The sequence below is a fragment of the Nicrophorus vespilloides genome, unplaced genomic scaffold, assembly GCF_001412225.1.
Source record: "Nicrophorus vespilloides isolate i.1.1-1 unplaced genomic scaffold, Nicve_v1.0, whole genome shotgun sequence".
Lineage (NCBI taxonomy): Eukaryota > Metazoa > Arthropoda > Insecta > Coleoptera > Silphidae > Nicrophorus > Nicrophorus vespilloides.
In genome coordinates, this window is record NW_017097276.1 from 40,136 (window position 1) to 51,350 (window position 11,215).

The 11,215-nt window shown below is 27.9% G+C and overlaps 1 protein-coding gene across 1 annotated transcript; it reads left to right on the forward strand.

Moving 5' to 3' along the window:
- Positions 1-8,899: 8,899 nt before the first annotated feature.
- On the forward strand, positions 8,900-9,855 carry LOC108559620. The gene is made up of 2 exons (XM_017916955.1): positions 8,900-8,993; positions 9,121-9,855. Exons 1-2 carry the CDS (start codon positions 8,967-8,969, stop codon positions 9,718-9,720), a joined length of 627 nt encoding a protein of 208 aa, XP_017772444.1. The 5' UTR covers positions 8,900-8,966; the 3' UTR covers positions 9,721-9,855.
- Positions 9,856-11,215: the final 1,360 nt, after the last annotated feature.

Consider the following 11,215-nt stretch of genomic DNA (forward strand, 5'->3'; position numbering starts at 1 on the left):
AAATACAAGAAAATCTGTAATATTTTCCTTAATTAAAAACGTACGTGAAAAGATGTAATATATGCACGAATATTTCGAAAATGTTTGCATTCATATTTTTTTATATATAATAAGTCTACAAGTTATATTAATGTTGAAAGAATAAAAAATAATGTACTAATTAAATTATATGTTAAAAAATCGTTAAATAATTTACAGACACAAAAATTAGAAAATCTCAATTTGTTTTTAAATAATAGTTTTCTAATAAATATTGTTAATAAAACGTACCTAAATACTAACTTTCTGTATTTTCTTTTCCATTATAAATCAACTCAATTGGAAACTACAAGATGAAATCATAACTTTAAGCAACTCTTGATTTAATTGAAGCTTTATTGTACATTTCGTGGAAGCTATGTGAGGTTTAAAATTGGAAGATCTCTGCTGCTCAAAGGCGAGGACCAATTATAATTCTTTATAGTCGGACTTATTTTGTTGAGGAATAGTGAGCTTTGCAGACTTCTCCGAATTGTAATTGAAAAAAGAAACTAGTTCAATAAAATCCATTTACAAAGTTATTTAATACAAATAGTTTCTCGCACTTAAACTCAGCAAATTACTTCTTGCAAATTACCACAAAGTATACACGTCCATTTATATTTATAATATATTTGTTTTTAACAAACATTCAGTAAATTTCTGTATTTTCAGCAATGAACATTTAAAAAAACTAAATTATCAAACTAATTATTTTTGGTCTTTCCATTAATATTATAATCAATTTTGAATGTACAGCTCACATAGTGCGGCTTCGATTAGTGCGGTTTCAATATGCAAGATATTGCTAAAAATAGTAATTGTGCATAATTACAAAAGCAATCAAATGAATTATATAAATCCTCTTAGTAGGCAGTTATAACATCAAAGAATTTATAAAATATTAACTTGTTTGTTTTCTGAAATGTTCACTAATGAAATATAATCTGATTATTCCATTTTTCTTTTTGAGATGTACTTGGTTTAATAACTATAATTTAGTCGTTTGAATACAAAAAAGGGGATGTTTTAGTAAAGACATGAATGATAGTAAACACGTTTTTAGGCCATGTGACCCCATATGACTAACACCTGCAGATTACGTGTGCGTCAGCTGCGTGGAACGTCTGATGATATTAAGGCCAAAACGGTATGCATGCCTTATATTATATAATGTAAAAACAACCATAATATGCAATACATTTGCGGTTTTTGATGGATATCGAAAGAGGCACTCGCATTCAATAATTGTTTTATATTTGATATATCGGTATTGACTGACAACGTGAAAATTGTTTATCGCGGTCTATAAATCATTTGTTGCATACACGTTTCGAATGGATATTTGCGCAAACAAACATTGTAATATACACAATGTTATAAATATCTCAATTTTCAAGATTATGTAAAATTAAAATTTCAGTGTTTTGGCAATTTGGGACGATTATGTAATTAGCATGTTTGGATATTGGCCGTGTTAGGTTCATTAACACTGTCTCAGATGACCGGTTCAGTCGTCAAAGCGTACACATTACTAATGCATTAAGCATCTTCTGGTAAAGACGAAACCTAGTTTAAATTATTGTCCTTCAGGTGCTGCTGCCGGTCGATATCATGCAAACAAAGGGACTCAAGCGTCCTGGTCGCATGGAATCCTTGAAGTGGCGGCCGACAAGCGTTTGCAGTAATGCCCTGGTATTTCGACAGAGGCCAACGAAAATTGGAGACACGTTCAAGCAGGATAATTAAAATAATTACATTTCACAATTTGGACTTTTGAAAATGTAAATTGAATAGATTTATCTTATTAATAAGATGGAATAAACGTTTCAGTCTGAATTTAGATCCAATTTTTATTTATAATTTTATAAAATTATTTTATTAATTTAAGGAAAATGAATGTAAACTGCTGTTAGAAACAATGAAAAAGATAAAATTATGTAATCAATAATAAAGTGTTTGCAATTATAAATTGATCTCATGATTTTCATGGAAACTTAATGTAAAATTTACTTTTACTTAGTATAAAATGTATACCTCGATTAGGGTGTGTTCCTAGACGACAAATGCTAAACGAAACAACGTAAAAGAAGTTATATTAAAATAGTAAATAGATAAATTTAAAGTTATTTTTTGCTGTATGTAATAATCTTATAATGATAAATATTTAAATTTCATGTAAATTTAGACTTACATAATCTATATTTCCTGTATAATATATAGAAAAATGTCAGAATAGAATATATCAAATATTAAAATAAAAATTTTGGCGTCGCGTCAAAAACGCGCAATACAAAGTACGCTGTAACAAAAGCGCGGAGAACAAAAGCGCGCAGTACAAAAAGCGCTGTAACAATAGCGCGAAGGACAAAAGCGCGCAGTAACAAATGCGCGAAGTAAAACTACCACGTCTATAGTCTTAGTTTCTGATAGTTTGGTTTTGGATAATTACTTATATAATTTTCTATAATTTTACTTGTTTCGCTGCGAGGTTTTATCAAAATAAGTTAGGAAAAAAATATATAATAACTACATGTACAAACAATATTGTTATTTACATATATACTTTAAAAAACCCTTGACTGTATAAAAAAGTAGTCGCAGATCAAACTATTAACCCAAAATATACACATTTAAGTCAGCATTACTTCATTAAGATGCCCAGTTTTACCCTATTTTGGATAAATTACCGCAGTTGTCGATGAAATTTTCAACTATAAAGACTAATCAAAACCGCACTTTGTGAAGTATTGTTGTATTATAAATTAATTAAAAAAAAGTCTTAATCATTAGCTTAATTTTCTTACATAAATTTATTAAATGCTAACTTTTATAAATTGGATATAAAAAAATGATTGTGTTTTTGTTTTATATCGAAACATATCACTTCGTAATAATTCGAGCGGTGGATTCAAGAGGATTTTAATGTAAATATAAAATTCGGAGCACGTCATAAAAGGGAAGCCACCAGATGTATGGTTCCGGAGACGGTAAAAATATTTCAGGAATGGAAAAAAAACCGTGGACTGTATCAAAACGGAATATCCTTACTACTTTTAAAAACCTCTGGGAGTGCGCCAAAAGTCCAATTAATATCGCAACGGGGATAAATCGAATATGCATACATGCACAAGAAAATCTCGTTTTTCAATATCTTTCGCAATACAAATAAATCCTTGTTTTTGATTCATAAAATTAATAAAAATTCCCGAATATATAATAGATTCAAACTATTGTTGTGTTCCGTGCAAATATGCACTCTGATTATTATTTGCACTATATTTGCAGTGTATTAATATAAAATTCAATAAAGCAAACATTTAGATTAATATTTGTATAACAAAATGAATATCAAATTATTCATAGACCTGTAAAGTCAATGAAATATATGTATTGTTGTTTTTGTTGTTTATTATTATTGTATTTATTATTATTGCCTTTTGGTTTAACTGTGTAGCATTTGCACGAAAAGCATTCGGGTGGAATTATCATAAACCCCTAAAGGGATTTGATTTCCGAACGGTATATTTAGCAAGTGCGGTCGGTCCAGGCTTTGCTAAGTTGCAGATCTTATCTAATCACGGTTAACATCCCCCAAATCCAAGTCCATATCACGAACTTTCCGTAACCGAATCCGAGTTCAAATCAGTTCTAAACATGTTACGAATCTGAGAAATAAGAAAAAAATATATATATGTGCTTGATCACAGTTCCTAATTTTTGTTATTGCTACGAAAAATACTTAGTTTTTGGACCATAAGACGCACCCTAAATTTATGGGACGATTTTGAAAAGAGAATATTTTATTACCTTCGGATCATAAAACGCAATTTAATTGTTTTTTTCTATATAAAAAGGTGAGATATTTAAAAAAAAAACTTAAGAATGTGATTAATTCATAAAATGGCTTAATAAAAAAATATTAATAATTAAATATTTAGATTTATATAATAAATTTATTATAAAAATATTATTGATTTAAAATTTAAAAAATTATAAAAGGAGATACATAAAGATATAAAGATTTACATATTGGACAAGACTAGGCTTTGTAGATCTAATTCGATTCTGAAACATTTTAAACCGATATTTTATGACCCTACCATTTTCAGCAAAGATTACATGTACAACATTTTATATTTTTTAAATAAAATAATATTTCGCATAGTCGAATTCTCCAATAGCCTAAACTCTTTGAAACCGGACTAATCGAGGACTTTAACACCGCAAAACAATAAACTGAAGAAAAATAGATTTGATTTTATAAAGCAGTAATGCTGTAATGCAGGATCTACCTAAAGAACCTCAGATTTTAAAACAAGAGTATAGAAATTTTCGTATTATTTTATTTGTATTGTATAAAGAATAATTTATTTTTAGAAAATTAATTTCTGTACGAATTTTTAAGAAATTATTTTTATTTTAGGTTGGTTTAAAATTTACAAACCGTACAATAATGAATCCGCACTGATCGAAGTCCTATAATTCAAGTTATAGTTGTATAAAGGAGAATTATGTATTTTTTCTTAAATTAAATAGTTTATTTTAATAATAATTCATCACTGATAAAAGTATATTTTTTCTGTAAATTATTTAATAAATGTTACAGAATATTATGGAATTTTCGTCTGTACGTCAAACGAAGATGAACTATGATGAAACACATGTTTGCTCGTTTATCACGATCATTTTTATATTTAATGAAGTAATTTAATTCTCTGTTTTCGTTCAATCCAAATATTAACATCTCATTGCTTACATTAAATGCTTTATTATTAATTTTATCAGTTTTTAATGACTGTATGTAAATTACAGACAGATTATTTAATCACTTGCTCTTTGCATTAAGATAATCAAATACATTTAAATAACAGTTCAAAATGTATACGAACATCTTCTGATTTTCACTTTTCATTAGATTTAATTTCAGCAAAGCTACCAACATACATTTCTTGAGTCGTAGCACGTATAAAATGGGGTAATATTAATTAATTAATTGAAGAAAAAATAATGTTACTACTTTCCAAATAATATTATTTATTTTTCAAGAAATACATTAGAGAATGGTATAAAAAAAACGTAAAACAAAATATACTTTAAACGGTCCAATTTAAGCAACTAGTTTCTCAGGATGAACCAATGGTTTAATTTTCATTTTTTGAAGCATAATAAAATCAAAAATATGTTTTGGTCTATTCACCATATTGTGTCGACTCAAAAATGACTTTGTAATAAGTCTGCTTCCTCACTTTTTCATGAAAAATACAAATTTGGTTTGTTTACTTATAGTAATGGATAAGAGCCTTTTATACTATTATTACTATTTTGGACGAAGGGCCAAATTACGCGGGTAAATTAAGAAATTAGTTAAGGGTTTATTACCTCTTCTTATCTTATATCATTGCTTACACTACGTTATTTAAACCTATACTCTACCATCCGTGCTTAACTCCCAAGAGGCAGCTTTCCTAGCTAACGTAATGATGTACATTGTTGCGCTCTAACAATTACATATTTAGAATTTTAAACAAATAGTTTTTGAATGATTTTATGCGCAGGATAGAGGAGCCTCAAATCTTAAAAATGGGCCCACGACAACCTTAATGAACCGACCGTCATCATTTTTTATTGATGTTTAGGGCCCACGGAAAATATTTAGAATTCAAAAATACATATGGGTCTCAAACTTGAATTGCGTGTGGGGCCACTCAAATGCTAAATCCGCTACTGCCTACAATTTCATAAATCTAAGGGAATTATTTGCTATAGTTGTCAAGTACAAAAAAATACAGAAATCAAAGATACTATGATCGCAGCATACATCAATTATACTAATATGTAAAGTAAATCTTTGTTCTCCTTAATTCAGAAACTCCTAAACCCAACACAGTTTTAGACAACTTTGTTTACTGAATGAAAATTAAACCATTAGTTCATCCTCAGAAACCAGTTGCTTTAATTGGACCGTTTAACGTATATTTGGTTTTACGTTTTTTTTTATACCATTCTCAAATGTATTCCTTGAAAAATAAATAACATTATTTGGAAAGTAGTAACATTATTTTTTCTTCAATCAACATAGGATGGTATATTTTTACAAACCAAATTAAATGGTAATTCTTCTACCCAATACATGCGTTAGTTAGATAACTAATTTGTTGTTATATCTCATTTTTATTTGTATATCCATCATCTCTTCTTAATTTATACGTATTGAAAATTAATTTTCAATTACAACAAAATATATTTTTTAAATAACAATAATAGTAATATAATGGTAATAATGTAAACTGCGGAATTCGCAACAGTAAACCAAATGCAATTTAAAATCCCATCGGCTGTCTGAAATGCAATACAATTAATTGTGCGATCGCTCGCGCAATATCAAACAATAACACAGGGGTGAGGGAGTCACGGAATTAATAACGAATTCTCTATCCGGACGGCGTGGAATTGTAATTGAAATTAATTGCGTTCCGAAATGTATTTAAAAAAAAATGCCTCGCAATTATAATAACCAACATGCGTTATTTTTACGCAGTATTTATTTATATAGCCAAAAATGTAGAAGAAATACAGCCAAAATAATAATAAAAAAAAATCGTAATCGTCTTTGAAATCATAGTTTTTTTTTCAATTATATCCATTAAATAGTTACGTTTTACTTATTTGTAATATAATTCATTTAATTATTCAAAATTAATTATTAATAATTAATTAATCAGAATTTTTTTGACAATAAAGTTTATTTTTTGAAAATTAGTTACTAAAATAGTAGCAACTGATTATTAGAAGAGTTTTAAATAGAATCTTCACATTTATTTGAAAAATAATTTCTTATGAAAATTTTGAACAAAATCATATTTAAAATGTTATTAATCTTTATTGTTTTTTTCTAACCACTTTTTATTTATAATGCATATATTTATTAGTAAATTCGAAAAATGATTTCAAATCTTTAAATTTTATGTATTAATACAATTGCATCAAAACAAAATCATTTTTAAATGAAAATTTACATTAATTCATAAATGTAACTGTAACAAATATTTAATTGCTATTGAAATTGTATTGTTTTTAATAATTAAGTGTTAATCACAATTCATTGATAACTATTATTGATATCTTTATGTATTGTTTTTGTAGCATTTGCATAAGTTTAAAGCGAAGTATCGATTAAAAAGGTTGACTTACATAGGTAAGTGATTCCCAAGTCCATTAAAACTTTATTAAGAAGTGTTTATAAGAGCATTGCAAGAGTAGTTTTGCTGTGCATACATGTTTTTGCAAGCATCTCCGTTCCGAGCGTTTAGCGCTAATGAACGCCAAAACAAAGAGCCCTTTTGACTGCATTCAAATACTTTGGAGCGAAGCACCTAAGTTCGTGGACCCGTTGCATCTTTCCCCCAGAGATAGTCTCATCCCGCCGCTGCGTTTATCGCGCATATAGATTCAAATTTCTGAATCGCAAGAATTAAGAAATACATCCTCAAGTTTCCTAACGACGCTTTCCTCCATACAGGCAACTTTTAATAACATCCTCAATAGCTTCAAATTTTGCATAAGCATACATAAATTCACTACAGCTTTAAGTTAATTGATTTTTCTTTTGCAAACGTTGTTGTTTCAAACCTAATATTTTCCACCAAAATTCTTTAGTTGATTACTTCTTTTTGAAAAATTTAAACTCAATTATTTCATAATAATTGTTATTTTTTTTATCTATTTTAAATATTTTTACTTTGATGTATATTTTTTCGCAGTAAACTATTTGACATTTGACATTTTATACCTGGTCAAAGCAATTATGTAATTTTTGGAAAAAAATATACCTGCAAACAAAATAAAAATTTACAATGGACAATAAAAAAATGTACCCTCATATTATTTCTTGGAAAAAGTATATTGAATAGAGGCAATAATTAAATTGCAATTAAATTATTTATAAACATCATAAAGTTTAAGGAAACTATAGTATATATAAGAAGCAGAAGTTACAAAACTTAGTTACAAATATTTTGACGTTGAAGCTGAACATGTCACGTTTTCCAAATCTGTTAGTAAAACTGAATACTTTAAAGATTGGTGCGAGGGCAAACATGTATAAATTCCATAACAAAATGAAGAATCGAAAGAATCAATGGAAATTATATAAAATCGTAGAAGAAATGAGAACAAGTCTCTTGAATGATTCCGAAGAAGTGTCAGAAAACCCGGTAATAGCAAACTGGTGGAACGAGAGATGTCAGATGGAAAACAGAAACTGGAACTATTTACACCTAATTTCGGTAGATATGGATAAACTTATTAATAATTTTGTAAAGGCTTTAACGGAAGAAGAAATTGATGATAATGAAGTAGAGCAAAACGAGAAAGTGGTAAATTCTTGGTTAAAAGATACAATATTTTCTGCGAACGTTATTGCCAACGATCTTGTGACGATGACGAAAAACGATAGGATTATCCTGGAGGAAGGTATGACCCAAGATGAGTTAATTGAGAGCTTACTCGAACATGATTTAAAGTTTGTTGATTTCCATGAAAAATTCATGGATTTGCAGACCTTACTCGAGAAACTCTTTGAACAAGGACAGATTTCTTTATAAGTTGTAAGGAAATTTCAGTGATCCCTTATTTATATGCAATTAGTAGTTAATTAAGAAGATAAAAATAACAAAAATACAGTAAGTTAATTACAACGACTGAATGATCTAAATTATTTGAGAGAAATTGTTCACACGAAATCGTTCTTTCTTAAAAGTAAATGATTAAATTTAGGAACTGAAATTTGTAAAAAAAAATTGTAAAATTTTCTTTTTTATTATCATTTGTAAATATCGAAAAATATAATCATATCAATTCATAGTTCAACGTACATTTACAACTATCCGACTTGTGACCTATTTTTAAATATTGTGCAGTTTATTTATTAGAACTTTAACATTAAAATGGAAGAGACAGTAGGCACGAAACAGGTATAATGACAATGAAATTAATAGTGTCAAATATTTTAATTACTAAATTTAAATTAGTATTAGTAATTAATAATTAATAAAAATTGTAATCATTATGAGATATTAATAGAAAATGTAATTATTGTAGGTTAGATTCAACTTATTGATGATGTCTACATCAATTAACGTGTTTAGGGTTGTCAAGGTAATTAAGGAACGAACGAAAGAACGAGAATACTGTAATATCGTAGAGCAAAATAAAATGAAATATTTCTACGATCCGTACCTATATGCAAATTTTGTTAGATATACTACAGACAATGAGGAGACAAGGGCCTGGTGGAACGATAGATACCACGCAGAAAATAATTGCTGGAACTGTTTACACAGAATTGCGGAAGACATGAGAGATATTTTTCTTAGAATTAAATATATATTTATGAGTGAAGGTCATAAGAGAGCATTTATGGCATTATATTACAAGGAACCATTCTGGCATTTGGTCAAAACATTGAAAGAAAGTATGGAAATTGCGAACAACCATAAGGATACATTGAAGATGAACATGACCCACTACGAGTTACTTCAGAAAATGCGCGAGCAAGACTATGTGATTAATGACTTCTATGATAAAATACTGGATGTACAGAAATACTTCCAGATTCTTTCTAAATTGATACGACCTATTATGGAAGATTTCGAGCAGAAACGTGCTGATCTCCAAACTCATATTGATTTAACTTTGTAACATTTCCTTTAAAACATATTATTAACAGAATATTCCTATTTTAGTATAACTATATTGTAAGTTATAATGTTAAAATAGAAAATGACTATGTCTTATATTGTATTGTTCTTTCTAATTAATATATTATAAAAGGCATTAAGCTTGATTTGAAATAATAAAGTTATTATTTACATTTTATTATTATGTAATACAATTCCTACCTACCTAATTATTACTTCTAACGATTAATATATTATTATGAATATTTATTCTTTATTTGTAGTTTGCAAAATGTGGTAAAACATCTTAGTATTATAGTCAACCCACGTTGCTTAACTTTTGTAATTTTGTAAATAAAGATACTTAAAATTGTATAATTCGAATTTATATTTTTAGTTATATAAAAAAGGATTATAAAACTGTCATGTATCTGCTATTGAAATGTTGTTAATAATATTAATAGAAATTATACCCCTTCCACCGATGGTATCACTTATCTTCATACTGTGATACTGCTTAGTATATAAAAAAGATAGTATAATCGAATAGATATCAGTACAAATTTAGCTATTGAATTATAAATAACGATCTAGAATCAAAATGTGCCATATTCAAGCAATGTACGAAATTCTTCAAGGGATGTCCATATTTTTGGAACAAAGTTGTAACAAAATTCGCAAAGAAATGTTGAATCGTTTAGAACAGTACTATATTCGCATACATATGGAAAATTACCAAAATGAACTGATCAACTCCGGACTCATACAATGTAAAATGGATAACCCCATGACGATTGAGTGGTTACATACATCAGTAAATTGGGAAATCAACTTTTGGAATAACATGGCTAGGGAGATTGACGGGATGCGGAAAGCATTCTTGTGTGCTATGAATGCTATTAGACTGCAAGTGGAGGCTGATCCTGAGAAGGAAAATGAATTAAAGGAAATAATGGAGATATGGATGAATAAACTGTACTTAATACTAAAAAACTTGGATGAGCATGAGAATTTTTCGAGAGATATAATGAATACCAGCGTGGATGAGACTATGCATATAGAAGAGTTGCATTGTCAGTTGGCTAAAAACGATAATAAATGCACTAGCCTGTTGTACAAAATTGTAGAGATTGCTGATCAGACTAATAACGTAATCAAAGAAGCTATGGGTATATTAAATAAAATAGAAACTAAGTGATTCTAGACAATATATTTCTTTAAAAATAAACTAATTTTCAACAGCTGCAAGCGATATTTAAAAAAATGTACTAGATATTTTATAAAAATGATGTGTTTGTCAAAAATAATAATTGTAAAATTATAGTTTATAGTATAGAAAAAAATGATAATTTATCATGTTTTATGTATTTTTTTTAAATTTATAATTTTTCTATAAAAATATTATGTATTTTATTAATTATTAATTTGTGAATAAAGATAAACAAAATTTCCATGAATCAAAAATATTTTCATACCTTAATATGGGCGACTAATAGCCGAATGGTTAAGTCGCCCTA